We start from the raw sequence: 17,410 nt of genomic DNA on the forward strand, positions 1-17,410 counted from the left end.
ATTGAAGATGGCACAGGCAGACATTCCTTTTGTACAGTCTATGTGAGAGGGTATCTATTCAGCCAGCGGGGAATGGTGCAAAGCTCTAGAAGCCAAGCCAGACATCCATCACTCCCTGGAAGAAGTTTCAAAGGGTAATAACTACTGTAAACAGTGGGCAGTATGATGAACATCTTGGTGCTGCAGTACAAAATAATGGTTGCCAAGACTGCTGAAGGCTAGAGGCAGTACTGCAGGCAGTACTAAAACTGGGCAAAAAATCCAAGATGCATACCAAGTTAATACCATTCAAAGCAAGATGTGCCTTGTTACAGACTTATTAGGGGAGGGATTGAAACAACAATACTCCACATTTGTTCAAAGAGTATAATCAAAACAAAGAAAAAAGTTATGTACTCATCATAAATTTCCATCAGAGTAGTTCTACTTCATTTGTCTTCAACCTGTGGGTCTATGGATCCAAATCACATCACTAGCATCTGATCCCAGCTCCAAGCTCCTCCCCTTACCCATAATACCCCTGTCTCCTTCCCTCCTTCAGATCAAGTTTGCTGCTCAACAAAACATAAGCCCAACCCGATCAGACCTTACCGCTAATGGCTCCCCAATATCCCTAAGCCAAGCATAACAAGGAGAGCCACAAAAGTGTTCACCTCCTACATACAAGGTTATGACAACAACAACAAGGTGAGGGGGAATGGTTGAAGACAAATCTGCTTTCACTGTATTTGGGTTTCATCCTACTTTATTTTGTTTTTGCCTCTTCTTAAAAGTACTCAATTTTAATTTATTCTGCTGCATTTATTATTGCTTGGTAGTAGGCTGACTAAATTTCAACTGTTATTCTAAGTTTTCTGGTTTAATCACAAATTGTAACTGTTATTCTAAGTCTTTTGGTTTAAGCACTTGGGCTTCAGGCCAGTTATTCTACATTAAGACAGTTTGTGGTCTGCACTCTTGTGGGAGGAGAGGCTGGATTCTGCCCTTCTGAGCTGGGAATTTCTGGTCACAGGCTTACTGGCCTGCCTGTTTGAACTGTTACTTTCTGAAATTGGTGTGCCTTGTTGCTGTAGCACAGACCAGATTCAGGCCTGCTGAATCTAGCTATGTTTGTATAACTTGAGCACTGATCCAGGCTATCTTTTTTTTTTTTTTTTTTTGGAGAAGGTTCCTCTGCACCCCAGTGTTAGGAGCGTGCAGTTAGAACTTGTCTGATTGAAGACTGCTGGAACTGTGCTCAGTTATGAGCTTTTTTCTGGTTAATTGGGTAACTTGTTTAAATCAGTTTTCTATTGTTTTATATATATATATATATATATATATATATATATATATATATATATATATATATATATATAAAATTGCACTTTATTCATCTGCTTTTACTGTACGTGTTTCTTCCTGCTTTATTACTAGGGGCGCATTGATTACAACTCTGATCTGAGATATATAGCAATAAATATCCTTTTCTATGCATTTAGTTTTTTTTTTTTTATAGTATCTGCTTTATTTTCTCTAAAAACAAAACAAAAATACTTGTTTCCCGCCTTTCTAAGCTAGTATAATCCAATTTTCAGGTTAGTGCTGAATTCAGGGCTGTGTTACAAATCTCTGTTTGCCCATACCTTACTTGGATAGAAGGAAGTTTCTCTGTTCACCTGTTAGAGAGGGGATCTTTGAGCAACCTATCTGTCCTTGGAGGAGTGGTTTCAGCCCAGAAAGTAGTAGTTTATTGACCATTTTGGGCTAATTTCTATCTCTTTCATCTCCCTTCTATAAAAACCGCATTTGCGCGCTGGTTAGCTAGGGTATAACTATTCCCGGCATCACACAGTCGTCTCTTCAATTTTTCCCTTGGAACTAGACAGACTTTCAACTTAAGTACTCAAGCCATTCATGTCTCAGCCCGGCACTTGCTCAAAACTCATACCAAGCACTTATAAATCCTAGCACTAGACCCCCCTATACTGTACTGAATGACAAGGCTCTCTATTCGACCTTACCAGCCAATCAGTAAAACAGTTCACTGTACCTATCCACGCATGTCCAAAGGGCAGTTTCATGTGTACTCAAGTCCAACTGGTGAATCTGGGCATTTTGAGGCAATGTTACAACTGCCTCGTACACAGACAACTCTCTCCTCCTACCACCAAACACTTATGCATGCAAGAGATGCAATTATACAGCCAAACTGGAGGCTAAGCCCGCTCAACCCAAGACTGGATCAGACAGTCAAGAGAAGGGAAATACTTGCATCATACCACCAGTCTCACATAGACCCATTAAACCAGCCCCAGCAAAAACACACACACACAAAAACATACTCCGAGGCTCTAAATAAAAAATCTGCAAAACCAACAGAGACCTCCAAAGCAGACATCGAAGCAACCTCCACCCCCCCCCCCAAACACAAACCATGAAACACTTCACAAAACCAGTGTCTCATGCAATCACAGCCCTTAAGGCAAAATAACATACCCAACACACTAGTAATAAGTGACTCTATAGTCAGGCACACTGATGTCCTGCTCACTAGGCTGATTAAGAAGGTTACTGTTTGCTGCCTGTCGGGTGACAGGATCCGCCACATAACACAAGCACTCAGGTCACTCCAGAACAAGTACAAATATGACTGTCATTGTCCATGTTGGTGTGAATGACCTGAGCCGTACCTCCCTGGACTACATGGAGAGATATGGAAGAGCTCTCTGATCACGTAGCATAGGCCAGTATGACCCTGCCCTCACCAAGAATGATAACACGGTATAAAGAAAAAATTATCAATTTCAACAACTGTCTAAGTTTCCAGTGTCATTCAAAGGGAATCCAGTGTCTAGCTGCCTGGGATGACATGCTTGACAAGCCATTCTGCTTCGCTAGAGATGGCTTGCACCTGTCACCCTTAGGTTTTTCGAATACTGGCAAAGGCTCTTGCCAGTCCCATAGTGCCTTTTTTAGGCTAGGCTCAAAAGACAAACCCACCGCCGTAAATAGCACAAGTAACAAAAAACTGAGGGTAATGAATGCCAGAAGTCTAAACCTCAAAATGCACTCACTCGAGGCACTCCACAGTATGGAGAAAATAGATATATGTGCAGTAACAGAAACATTGGTTTAAGGCTCCACAGAGCACCCCAGCACTACCAGGCTACAACTCATACCATACATTTCGGCCACAGAACCTGGACCGAAATACAAAAGGTGGGGGCGTATACATATTCAAAGATACCCACACTTCCAGGTTAGTGGCACAGCACGATGCTTCAGAGATCATCCACGTGCAACTAACCACGAGCAAAACTGCAATTCATATTGTAGCTTGCCATAGATCACCTACCATGTTCCAGGACCCCCATTCCACGTTTCTGGAAACACTGGGAAACAAAGGTCCTACCAAACACCCTAATATTGGGTGATTTCAATTACCCAAACATTAACTGGGAGAACTACTCAAGTACTAACTGCCTTACCCAACATTTCCTAGAATTTATACACTCAAACGCCCTAGATCAACTGGTCAACACTCCCACCAGAGGTGACAACATATTGGACCTGGTCATCACCAACATGGGTGACCAGTGTTCCACACCGGAGATCAACCCCTCGCTGGTTAGATCTGACCATAAACAAATCACACTGGATATCCACATTCAGCCCCCACCCCTGGTCAAAGAAACCACTGTGAAAAACTTTTCAAAAGCAAACTTCACATTACTTAAGACCGAGGTGGAAAGTTTCAAAGCCCCCATGGTAAAGGACAACGCTGTCCAAGCGGCAAAATCCTTTACGAATGCATTTTATGGGCACCTACAAGAATGCATAGATCGTGCTATCTCAAGCAAAACCAAGATTCACTCCTCCAAGAAAAGGAAACCAGACCAGTCTGGTGGACCCCTGCCATAAACAATCTATACAAACAGGAGGAGGAAACTAGTACAGAAAAGAGTAAAATCCCAAAAAGGGAAGACATCCCTGATCAGTATCAGCAAGAAACTACGATTCCTCATAAAATCATCCAAGTCGAGCTTCGAAAGAAAAATTGCCAAGGACTCCAAAGATAACCACAAGGCATTCTTTAACTATGTCAAGAATCTAAGTGGCAATGCACAGATCTGCTCGGAGTTGGTGCAGAATGGCACAAAATACACTGAACCGACCGATATCGCCAACATCCTGGCAGACAGGTTCAGTGCAAACTTCACCCCCCTCTCACCCCCAAAAGGGCCCATAACCTTACCAAACAATGTAGAGCCCTTGAAATCAGACACTCAGGTTAAAACAGCCCTCTCCAAACGCATCAATGGGAACGGACAGTGTCCCAGGCTGCGTCCTAGTCCTACACGAGCTCAAAGATGAACTAAACCCTCACCTAAACACACTGTTCAAACTCAGCCTCTCCACAGGCTATGTACCCATATAGAGTGTTGCACAGCAACTGTTACTCCACAAAGGTGGATCCACAACAGACCCCGGGAACTATCGCCCTATAAGCCTGACTAGCTTGGTCTGCAAGGCTGTAGAGCGCATCATCATGGAACTCATTAACAGAGACATTGGGAACCTCCAAACACTGGACCCTACCCAGTTCAGCTTTAAGGGCAGATCATGCCTCCTAAACCTGGTGGACTTCTTTGAGACTGTTACCAAGGCTATAAACGAGGGAAAGGTGGTACACAGCCTACCTAGACCTCGCAAAGGTCTTCGACACCATTCCCCATTCTGGTATTTTAGACAAGCTCACCAGCCTGAACATAAACCCACCAGCCTGAACATAAACCCCTACGTCACAAGATGGGTTGCCAACTGGCTCACGGACAGAACCCACATGGTGAGAGTTGCGGGAGCTAGGTCCAACTCTAAATCAGTTACAAGTGGTGTTCCCCAGGGCTCAGTCCTAGAACTCCTCCTGTTCGGCATACAGTTCTCAGAGGTACAGCCAAGCACAGGAGGACTATGGCTGACCAAGCTCGCAGACAACTGCAAACTAGGGGCTATAACTTGACTCTCCGGCTGACAGACATCCTCCAAAAGGGTCTCACTGAGACCGACACCTGGTGTCAAAATCATGGCCTCAAGCTAAATGCCAAAAAGTGCATAGTCATCCCCTTTGGAAAAAACAAAGTACCCGCAAACTACCACATAGGTGGTAGTCCCCTAAATACGAAGACGTTATAAAGGATCTGGGAACTGAAGTAGATCGCAATCTCTCCTTTGATAATCACATTGCCAAGGTGGTTAGAAAATCCTTCCATGTGGCTCACCTAATCACAAAAGGTTTCTCATCCAGATCAAGAGGTCATTGTGCCCCTCTACTCATCAGATCCATCATAGAGTACAACACCCCATTTGGGATGTACCTTACAAGACACCTGCAACAGCTGGAAAGACCACAGAAGTACCTCAGCAAAAGGATCACTGGCCTCAAACAGATGCCCTATGCAGCTCAACTGAAGAAACTTCAGCTGTACTCAGTTGCATACCGCCTACTCACAGGTGATCTCTGCCTGACATACTAAGGCCATGTCCAACCCAGAATTGATGGGACAGGCTCCACCTAAAGAAAACCTTATCCCCTCGAGCAACATGCTCTAGGGATCTAATCCTCACCATAACAATAAATAGGACGTGCTGGAGGGATAGATTCCTGTCCCAAAGACTTCCCATGCTTTGGAACAAGATTCCAATCTACATTAGGCAGAGCTCCTCGCTAACACTCAACAGAAACCTTGATAAATGGATGAGAAATGAAGTTTACCCCGGGGATCACTTCAGTGGCTCTGCTGGACAGAGGCACAGGGAACTAATCTAATGGGGCAGCGAAAGCCAACACATTCTGGCTAGGCTTATAAATGCCTTTGGACAGATAGCCTAGTACCTACCTATTAACCTAAATACAGCTACTCAGATGGAAGCTATGGTGAGTACATAACTTCTTTATCTGAAGTAGTTACCTTCATTTGGTCTTCAACCTGTGGGACAGAGTCCCCAGCTACTGACACCTGGGTGGCCTTCAAGGAAAGATATTCCAGAGCACCGTGGAGCCAAAGGATTCCCTGCTCCTGGATACAATGTCTAATTTGTAATGTGAAATGAAGGTATGAGATGAGGACCAAGTAGCCACAGAGCAATCATCATCCAGAAACACCCTGGACCAAAAAGCCGCAGAAGTGGCCACAGACCTGGTAGAATGTGCTTTTAACTTTACCGGAGGTGAAATATCTTTGCCAGAATATGCTTGAATGACGCACTGGGAAATCCAACGCGCAATGGTCACTTTAGTACAGTTTTGTACCGACCATAAATGTAGATGTTACACTGCTGCAGTCATAACACTTGGGTTATCCTGCCGTCAGACGGCTCCCCAGTTGGCCTGAGTTCCAAAGTCTTGGTCCGGCATCGGTTGCTGTTGCCTCCTCTTTGACGTCAGTCCGACAGGGGTATACAAGATGCAGTCGACGCCATTTTCTTCAGTTTTTCTTGCCCCAGATGTCAGGTGCGTCTAAATAGGTAGGCAATTCCAACTGCTGCTAAAACATACACAAGAAAAGCAAAAAACAACTTACAGCTACCAGCAAATTACTCCCCATAGGTAGTAAGGGTAGAAGACATAGGTACATACCAGCCAGTAAGAGGGGAAGGAGGGAGGGTAACCTGGACTGCAGCAGTGTATACACTTGAACATCTACATTTATGGTAGGTACAAAACTGTACTATGTTCACCGTGTTACACTGCTGCAGTCATTACACTTGGGTAGAATCCCAAAGCTGAGGTAGGGTGGCTGGTTCTATAAGGCATTAGGGGTGGCTATAAGACCCTGCAGCACTGAAGTGGCGAAGCCAGCTCTGGATTTAGAGTATAGAGGCAAATGGTAATGCTCGGTGTAAGTATGTACAGAACTCCAAGTTGTTACTTCCAAAATATCCTTGGTAGGTACTCCCCTGAGGTAGGCAGTTGAAGTGGCTGTTGCCCTGGTGGAGTGAGATATAATGCTGTTAGGTACAGATTTTCCATGGTATGTGTAGAAGAAACGTATACAATGTCCTATCCATTTGGAAATGGTCCGTTTTGAAATGGCTTTTCCCTGTGCTCCTGCAGCATATGCTACCAATAATTGCTCAGATTTTCTGAAAGCTTTGGTTTTGTCCAAGTAGAAGCGTAACTGCCTGTGAATGTCCAAAGAGTGCAGTAATCTCTCCCCTTTATTCTGTGGTTTAGGATAAAAAGTTGGCAGGTGAATAGTTTGGTTTAGAGCCTCACTGGATACCACCTTTGGCATAAACATAGGGTTAGTTCTTAGAGAAACCCTGTCCTGGTGGAAAATGAGCAAAGGTTCCACTGCCATTAGTGCCTGTAATTCTGAAACCCTTCATGCTGATGTTATTGCCAGGAGCAGAGCAGTTTTCCAAGAGATATATTTTAATTATGCTGTGTTAGCTGGCTCAAAATGAGGTAAAGTTATTTTTTCCAAAACAAAGTTGAGGTCCCAAGTGGAATTGGTGCTCTACGGGGAGGTCTTATGTTTTTAGCCCCTCTGAGGTACTGTTTTAACAGAGGATTAGAGAAAATTGGTGGATCCGTGTTGTAATGAGCAGAGATGGCAGAGGAGTGGATCTTGATGGATGAGAAGGAAAGGCCTTTGTCCAGCATCTCAGTTAAGTATTGTAGTATCTGAGGAATGTTTGGGAAAAGAGGGTCAAGGCTGTGAGCTGGGTTCCAGGCACAGAATCTCTTCCATTTATCCGAATAGGCTTTCCTGGTACTAGGCCTTCTGGCCTCCAGAATGACATCTATAACAGCCTTAGAGAGAGGCATTGCTTGCTTGACTAAGGAATCTTCAATGCAGCTAGGATTAAGATCTTTAGCTGGCTGTGTAGTATTTGATTGTTGTGCTGAGTCAGCAGATATGGGATTTGAGGCAAAATCCAGGGTGGTTCTTGTGCTAAGCTCTTTAAGATTGGGAATCAGTGCTGGCGTGGCCAGTCTGGTGCAATCAGGATCACCTTGCCTGGCTTTTATGAGTACCTTTGGCAGGAGAGGTAGTGGTGGGAAAGCGTACACTTTTAGGTTCTCCCAGCTGAATGAGAGGGCATCCACTTTCCATGCTTGTGGATGGTAACTCCTTGTGCAGAATTTTTGAAGCTGGCAGTTTATTGGGGATGCAAACAGATCTATGTCCGGGCTCCACCATTTCTGTGTTATCATTCTGAATATTTGTGGATTCAATTCCCATTTGTGTTGATCCATGATGTTTCTGCTTAAGTCGTCTGCCAGTGTGGTTTTCTCTCCTGGCAGGAATTGTGCTTGCAGATGAACTTGAAGGTTTATAGCTGTGTTCCACAAGGTCAAAGCTTGTCTGCATAGGGGGTAGGAGCAAGTGCCCCCTTGCTTATGTAACACATAACTGTGGTGTTGTCTGTCTTTAGCAGTAGTTGTTCTAGATGCAGCAGGTCCTTGAAAGCTATAAGAGCATTTTGTACAGCTAGCATCTCTTTTTGATTGATGTGAAGATGCCTTTGTTCTGCGGGCCACCTGCCCTGCATACATTTGCCTGCCATGTGTTCTCCCCAGGTGTAATCTGATGCATCTGTTGTCAGCGTTTGCCTGGCTGTGGGTTGTGTAAAATGCTGCCCCTTGTTGAGGTGACAAGCTTGAGCCCACCATTGAAACTCCTGTTTAAGGCAAGGGATTAGTGGAATAACTGTTTCCAAACTTTGACAGTGTTGAGACCATACATTCTTTAGGTACCATTGTAGTTTCTTCATATGCAGTCTGGCATATGGAATTAGTAGTATGCAGGATGCCATGTAACCCAAGGCCTGCAGAATTTTTCTTGCAGGGAGTTGGGTCTTCGTTACCATCAATTGAAAGTATTGAGTCAGTTCTCCTTGCATGTCTGGCGTGAGATAAGCCATCTGGGCAGCTGTGTTCAAGCTGGCACCCAGGAATATAATCTCTTGTGAGGGCACTAGTTTTGATTTCTTTGCGTTTACTGTGTACCCCAGGCAATTTAGTAACTTTTTTACAAACGCCAGATGCTTTAGAAGAATGTCCTTGCTCTCGCTTGTATCAGGCAGTCGTCCAGGTAAGGATAAATTTGAATTCCTTTCTGTCTGCAAAATGCAATTACTGGTGCCAGGCACTTTGTGAAGACCCTGGGCACAGTAGATAAGCCAAAGGGCAGTGCAGAGAATTGGTAGTGCATTGAACCAGCTATGAATCTGAGGTATCTTCTAAAGTTTTGTCTGATAGGGACATGCAGGTATGCCTCCTTGAGGTCCAAAGTCACGAGCCAAGCTTTCTTGCCCAGCATGGGAAGAAGCTGCTGTAGTGTCAACATTTTGAATTTCGGAACATCCAGGTAAGTGTTTAGAGATGAAAGATCCAGAATGGGCCTCCAGGCTTTGTCCTTTTTGGCTACCAGAAAGAGTCCTGAGTAAAATCCTTGTCCTTGCACCTGTGATGGTACCTGTTGAATAGCTCTCATATCCATGAGTGCTGTAATTTGTTTTTGAGCCTCTGCCCATTGATTTGGTGGCAGATTTGGCATTCCTTTTAACCTTGGCAGAGTGTGAAAGTGGAACCTGTAACCTTGAAATACAATGTTGAGAACCCATTTGTCTTTGGTGATCATTTGCCAATTGTGGAAGAAGAGTGCCAGTTTTCCTCCCAAGGGGGCTGCCAATTGGGATTTGTTTGGCAGCTGTAGTGGGAAGTCACTGGAGCTGCTTTTTATATGATTGGGGCCTGTCTTCCCCTTCTTTCTGGCCTGATGCAACCCATTGTCGAGGCCTGTAAGGACCTTGTGTTTGACCTCTAACTCTTGGATGTCTGTATCTTCCCCTTTGAGGTCTGTCTGTAATTGGAAAGGACCAATTCTTAGTTGGCCAGTTTCTACTAAATCTAGGAGGCGGAACCTGTAAGAAATCCTTCACCATTTGCATAGATTTTGCCTTATCCTCCATTTTTTTTAATACCTCTTCTGCCTTAACTCCAAACACATGCTGCTGCAAAGGTGCATCCAATAATTATGCTTTAACATGATCTGGTAACGTATGTTCTTTTAACCAAGCATGTCTTCTAATGACAGAGCCTGTAACTGCTGCTCTACAGGAGGCCTCTAGAGAATCAAAACCACATTGCAAAGTATGCTTTCCCACTTGTTCAGCTGCAAGCAATAAATCCTGCATTTCTTTAAAATTAGGAGGATCTGATTCTGGAAGCATTTTTTGTTTTAACTGTGACAGTAAAAATTGCTGATATTTTAGCATGTGAAACTGGCAATTTTAAGGCTCTCATTGCTAAAGTTGCAGACATGTATACTTTCTTTCCCCATCTGTCTAATGCTCTGGAATCTGTCAGAGGGAACTGGATTATTGGCCGATGAGGCCTTAACTCCTTTCAGTCCCTGAGAAATAGTTTCAGGGTCAGCTGCAGGGCTTTTATACAGAAATGTATGCGAGTCAGGGACTCTCTAGTATCTGCCAGGTTTAACAGGGGCTGGAGGTAAGGAATCAGGATTTAAGCTGGATTCAGTATACACATCATCCACAATATCTAACACTGGCGGAATAGCAAGGGGTCTGTGTTGAGGTAATAAAAGGAAGTCTCTGAGCCTTTTCTTGGATTCTGAGAAATCCTGGCCTTCCCAGTGGAAATGCCCCCTCATGGTATGTAGAGTTTCCCCAAAGGAGTAGTCCTCAGGCGGTGAAGCTGATGGAACTGATTCCTCAGCATCAGAATCCTCATAAGGGGTAAAGAGTATCCTAGGTCTGAGGATGAATCACAGAAGAGATGGACACCTGGTTGGATGAGTCATAGTCTGCATCCTGTCTAGGCCTTTTATCAGGAGGGGGATGGGACCCCCTGATCAGGGTGATTAGGTCTTCGGCCATTTTGAGCATTTGTTTCTTAGGCATGGAGGCCTGCCCTGGAGAATGCTGTATTTGTTTCTTTCATTTTAAAGGAGGCTTAGACTTATCTGAGGGTTTAATGCTTAACTGAGTAGGTCTGAAGACACCCTCTGAAGCTATGGGTTGCTCAGCTACTCCGGAGCCCAGTGAAAGGTTAGTCTAGGTAGGCTGAATAACCTGTGCGTCCGAAGGCCCAGCCATCTCCACAGGGTAGTCAGAAGTGGTAGTCAGGAGTTGCGAAGACGTCTCACTGAAAACCGGAGAACTGGCGACTGGCCTAGAGGCTTCGTCAGTTTTGGGCCTCGGATGCCTATCCTTGTCTTTGCGCTTCTGTATTCCGGTTGTCGGAAGTTCCGAAGGCATGGTATAATTGAATTTTCTACCAAAATAATGTTGGGCAAAAATCAAACAGTTTAATAGTGCGCTTGTTAAACCTAGCACAAACCCGACAACCAGTGACGTTGTGGTCTGGGCCTAGGCATGGGATACAATAGGAATGGAAATCCTTATGAGGTATTTGCTTCCCACAAGAAATACAGTTAACTTTTACTGACATAGGTCTGAGGCAAGAAAAAGTTTCCCCAACAGGGTACTTAGCTTTGTAGAAGACTTCGGTTCTGGATTCGGAATGTAAATCTCAGGAGACGGCCAACCGGCACTTGTGAACTGCTTTTGCTTCGGGCACCGCGCGGCAAGAAAGAATGAAGAAAATGGCGTCAGCTGCATCTTACATACCCCTGTCGCACTGACGTCAGGGAGGAGGTGACAGCAACCGACGCCGGACCAAGACTTGGAACTCAGGCCAACTGGGGAACCCAAGTGCAATGACTGCAGCAGTGTAACCCGAACATCTGGTTTGCCTAAGAATGGCTTTGAATATGAGAAACAACTGATCAGATTTGCGAAAGGATTTTGTTCTGTGTAAATAAAACCTCAGTTGCCTATGTACATCCAACAAATGTAGTTTATTATATTCACCCCTGTTTATTAGGAAAGAAGAGTGATAGTTTGGTTGATACTGGTTTAGGAAGCCACTTTGGGAAGGATGGATTAGTGCACAGGGAAACCTTGTCCTTATGGAAAACCATACAACTTTGATGGACAATGCTTGAAGTTCTGACACCCTCTGACTAGAAGCGATTGCCACCAAAAAGACAGTCTTCCAAGACGCATATTGGAGGTCTACTGATGCCGTGGGCTCAAAGGGAGGGGAGACTAGAGCCTGAAGAACAAGAGTGATGTCCTATGGAGGTGTAGGATCTTTCACTGGGGGGTCTTAAAAGAAAGGTACCTTGCAAAGCCTAGAAGAAGCTAGGGAAGCCACATTTCCCCCCACATGGAAATTAGAAATGGCAACCAGTTGGACTTTACCAGTAAAAGAGCTAGCACCTTGATGAAAGACACCTGCCAAAAATTGTAAAACTGCTGTGATCAGGGCCATAAAAGGATCAGAGTCCCGTTCAGAGGCTCATCTGGAGAACCGTTTCCACTTGCTACAATACATTTTCCAGGTTGGAGACTTGTGAGCTGCCACCAAAATGGTTTTAACCGGAGAAGATAAATCAGGAGTCCTAATCATTAATGGAACTGGAGCAGCCAAGTGGCAAGATTCAGACTGTGCAGGTCTGGGTGAGCCCTGAAGGATGAAAAATGAGATCCGGAACCGGATCCAAGATCCATGATGAAACTACCAGATGAGACCAAAGGAAGAGGAACCAGACTTGAGCCCAAAATGTGGCAATGAGGATCACTGTGCTCCCCAGCCTGAGAGCTTCCTGAAGAAACTTTGGAATGAGAGGTAACAGGGGAAGGCAGAGAGAACACCGGGGGGCCAAGCATGAACCAGTGCGTCCTTGGGGGCTTCCCCATGAGGGGGGGGGTTTCAGAGCTAAGAACTCCCTGCACTTCATGCTGGAAGGAGATGCAAAGAGATTGCAGCAACAACGACCCCACTTGAAAATCTGTTCCGCTACTGAAGGATTCAGAGACCACTCGTAAGCCATCAGAATAGTCCTGAGTCCGTCCCCTAGGATGTTGGCCTGTACCAGGATGTGCGCTGCCACCAGAAAATGGACAGTGGAAATCAACCATTCCCACACTCTCAGTTTCATATCAAAAGGGGATAAGACCGGGCTCTACCTTGTTTCTTGATATACCAGACTACCAACATGTTGTCTGACTGGATCGCAATGGTCCCCAGAGAAAGATGGGCATGAAGGGCCTGCAACACTAGAAGAACCGCCCACATCTACAGGATGTTAATATGCAAATTGGTGTCGGAAGGGGACCACGTGCCTTGGACTGACCTTCCTGAGCAACACCCCCCACCTTGGCTGGGAGGCATCCATGGTCACTGTGGTTTTGGGAAGGTATGGAAGAAAGGGGCATACCCTGACAAGATCCGGGGAGACAATCCACCAGTGAAGGGATTCTCTGCAAGCCCGGGATATATGGATGGGATGGGACAATAGCAGGTCTAGTAGACACCACTGAATTGCTAGCGTCTACTGGAGAACTTGCATGCGAAGTCAGGCAAAGGGTAGAAGACTGACTGATTGTGGCTGCCATGGAACCTAGAGCCCACAGAAATGTCTCCACTAAGGGAAGACGAGCCTGAAGAATGTAAGAAACATGAAGTCTTAGACAGTATCCTTTCCGGGGTAAGGTACATCTTCATTTAAATGGTGTCCAACCAAGCTGCGATAAAGTCCATCATCTGCACTGGAGTCGGTAACTATTTGCTGAGGTTGATAGTAATGCCCAGTGTTCACTAATACAAGGAAATAGTCCCTGGCTTGACAAAGCAGACGCTTGGTGGGGGCAGCAAGGAGCCAATTGTCCAGGTACAGAAAAACCTGAACTCCCTGTAGCCTCAGGTGAGCTGCTACAGCCGCCATCACTTTGGTGAACACCCTGTGGCTGTGGTGAGATTAAAGGGGAGGGCCCTGAACTGACAGTGATTGGCCCCTAGCCAGAAGCGGAGAAACCTGTGGGAGCGCCCTTCCATCTTGCTATGATAGTACGCATCCTGGAGGTCAATCGAGCACATCCAATCCTTTGCCTGCAGGTAGGGCAGGATGGACTTGAAGGGTGACCATCCAGAATTTCTCATTGGCTACTGACAGGTTCAAGGTGAAAAGATCCAGAATAGGTCTTAGGTCCCCCATTTTCTTTGGCACTAAAAAGAACCTGGAATAAATGCCCAATCCGGATTGGTCTGGGAGGAAGGGTTGACTAGCTGGTCTGGGAGGAAGGGTTGACTAGCTTTCTTAGAAGCTTATGTATTTCTAGTACTGCTACCTCCCTTTGTGCAGATGGAATGTCTGGGAGGTGTTTTGGTGGGAGAGGTGGATCTACGAACGGAATGGAATAACCTCTGGATATGATTTGCAACACCCAACGGTCTGTTATGGACTCGCACTCAACTGGGTGTAACAAAAGATGACCCCCAACTGCCTCCAGACAGGAGTAGCTGAAAAGCCCCTCAGGTCTACTGTGCGGGCCTGTCAGAGAACGGTTCTTGAGACCCGAATTTTATCGGACTCCCTCTGCCTCTGGGCCGGCATCTATCGTAACCTGCTCTGCCTCCGACAGATAAGTCCAGAGTTTCCCAGGAGAATGGAGATTTCTGGAACCACATCTTTGTCCCTCGCTGACTCCTAGAGAAGGACCTTTGAGGGGTGGAGAAGTGGATACAGATGGCAGACCGTGTCTTCCCATCCTCCTCACTCTGGACCAGTGTCTCAAGTACAGCCTTCCCAAAAAGGCAGGAACCATCATAGGAGGCATTTTGCAAATGACGCCTTCAAGGTTCCGAGAACTGACAAAGCTGAAGCCAGGCTTGTCGCCTCATGGCAATGCTGGAACTGATCGTCCTGGCGGCTCCTTCCATAGCAGGAAAAATGAGGCGCATGGACATGTTCGCTACTGTGTCTACTGGGGACCCCTTACTCCAGCTAGTCCTATCTGGTGGGCGACCAAGTTTCTTGTCTGGATGCTTGGGAATAGGCTCCACGATGTCCAGTTCCTTTCATGGCCAAGATGTTATAAGGTCCACAATAGGGTCCATGGGAGAGAACACCCAGGAGGTAGATGGGCCTGTCTCAAAAGCCTCTAAGAACAGTGACTCATCCGGAGTTGGCTTTTGGGTGGACCCCCCCCCCTTGACGAAGGAGTTTCATGATGTCTCCAAAGGAGACATTGTCAGGGGGTGACCTGGGGGAACCTTCCTTTTCCTCCAAGTCCGTGTCATCTGTGAGGGGACTCTGGAGAGGAGTCCAGGTGCCCCCTTTTGCATGTTTCTTTGCGAGGAGCCTCCTCAGTGGGACACTCTGGGGGGGATTCGCAAACTTTTGTGCTCTCAAATGGGAGCTCCCTAAGGCAAATCTAACACAGGCTGTCCTGAGAGGACAGGAAGGTTGGGGCCGTACCCAGAGCAGAGGGAATCGGGGAGAAGACCGAAGACTAGATGGTCAGGCATTTTGACACACTCAAGAGAACTCTCTCCACCATGTCAAATGCCAAAGGAGAGCGTATGTGCTGAGAAAAAAAATCAAAGGAGCTGCCCCTCTTGGATCCAACAAGGGAGTTGGAGCAGAGACTGCAGAAGCAGAGATGCCAAAGGGGAGACTGTGCTCCGACAAACTGAGCTGACAGTACCACCTCAGATCCAATGCAGAGGCTACGGTCCCGACAGCTCAGATCAGACACACTCAAGGCAATGGGCGGCATCAAAGTACAGTCGGCACCAACACCCCCCCCCCCCGCCGACTCCAAGAGTCCTCAGAACCAAAGACTCCAAAGCCGACAGTCAGATCAGAGAAGGAGTTATAGGGGTAAAGAAAGGCTGCGAGATCCCCGCTCTGCAGGGAGAGGGGGCCGGCAAGACTCCCATCTTGATCTAGGCGAGGATGAACTTCCACATCATCCTACTGACCTCTGCCTCACTAAGGCTATGGGTGGATTGGGAAGAGAAAGTCAGACACTGGCCGGGAGTGCCAATGAGGGGAAGCTCTAGGTGGTGGCCTAGATATCTCCGGCTCAGGGGGGAACCTGGGCAATCGCAGCCAGGGAGTACCAGGCCTGGGGGGGGGGTATCTGACTTAGCAGGAGGCCCCACCAGACCAGAGTCGTCCAGAGACCACTTTCTAGTCTTGTCCTATGTCCGTCGCCCTCCCCAGACCTCATGGCGGGAGATTGAGTCCCAGAGGCCTGGGAAGAACCACCGGCAGTCAAGGAGGTGGCCGAAGCAGAGGTTGCAGCAGACAGCTATCCCTGATGAGGGAAGTAATCCCTTCATGACCAAGGTTAAAACTCCTGTCCTTAAGGGCCCATAGGTTGAAGCCTGTGCAAACTGGACAGGAGGTGAGCAAATGGGCCGCGCCCAAACACTACGCACAGAGTGTGGCCATAAGCTGAGGAGAGCTTATGATTGCACTGTGCACTTCCTAAATACTGGTTTGGGGGGGGTCTTAGACATACTCGGAACAAACGAGCACACAGACACACACACAAGCTCACAGAAAAGGAGGAGCGGGAAGGCCAAGGGAAAAACTACAGCATTATAAAAACTACACTTTTTTTTTTAAACAGCCGACTGACAACACGAGGTGGGGGAGAGGTTGTAAAGAGAAGAAAAGGGAAAAAATCTGCACTAACCCTGCAACAAAACAGCCTACTTACCCAAAAAATGCTAGGAGGTCTGCAACCATGATGCATAGCTTTTCAGCAGCAAACGAGATATGAGGGAAGGAGATGGGGGCATCTCTGATCCGATTCGGGTCCATAAACCCAAAGGTTGAAGACCAAATGAAGTAAACTACTTAAGATCTACAAATACTGAAAATGAACACACCAGTAAAGTCATGTATTTTCTGGACTGTGGTAGGTAGGATAAGGAATCCATCTGGATATTACACTTGACCTACAGACTATGCCATGGCCTACAACAGCACTGCCAGAAACATAAAAGGAATACTTGAAGGAATAGCATTCCCATTACTGCACTGTAACCTGGCTGGCACCAGGTAGGTAAGGAGACTGATGTTTTATCCCAGACCATTGGCAATAAACTTCCTTAATAATCAAAACAGATGACACCACTACTACTGATGTGCAGAACCAGCAAACCTCCAGCTAACTCCGATTCTGTAACACTGAATAAGTTGCACCAAACATTACTGTTCATTTCACATTACACATTTTTTTCCTACACAGCAATCTCAGTACCCCACAAATAGGAATGGGGCAAGTCTATTTCCATGGCTGCAGTACTCCATATATTGTGCAATCAAATTCAAAATTAAGCTAACATACCTGCAATACTATACATGTTGGCTGGTAGTAATCAATCACCTGTCGAATAACTGGCTGGAACAAAAGTTTGTAACCTACAAAAGAAAATGAACACAGGAACATTATACAATTCTCTCATTAATTCTCAAAATACCCACACATACAGGATAATATACCGGTTTCTCAAGAAACAAGGCCTTTACTA

The 17,410-nt window shown here is 46.0% G+C and overlaps 1 protein-coding gene across 1 annotated transcript in view; it reads right to left on the reverse strand.

Annotated features, from left to right (window-relative positions):
- The window catches only part of HDAC3 (histone deacetylase 3), a 1,027,013-nt gene that overhangs the window by 391,638 nt on the left and 617,965 nt on the right, over positions 1–17,410 (reverse strand). The window contains exon 9 of the mRNA XM_044069080.1: positions 17,227–17,300. Coding sequence (XP_043925015.1) covers positions 17,227–17,300 — 74 coding nt within the window. The remainder of the gene's footprint in view (positions 1–17,226; positions 17,301–17,410) is intronic.

Source organism: Protopterus annectens, chromosome 4.part0, assembly GCF_019279795.1.
Source record: "Protopterus annectens isolate FY-2018-M chromosome 4.part0, PAN1.0, whole genome shotgun sequence".
Classification (NCBI taxonomy): Eukaryota; Metazoa; Chordata; order Ceratodontiformes; family Protopteridae; genus Protopterus; species Protopterus annectens.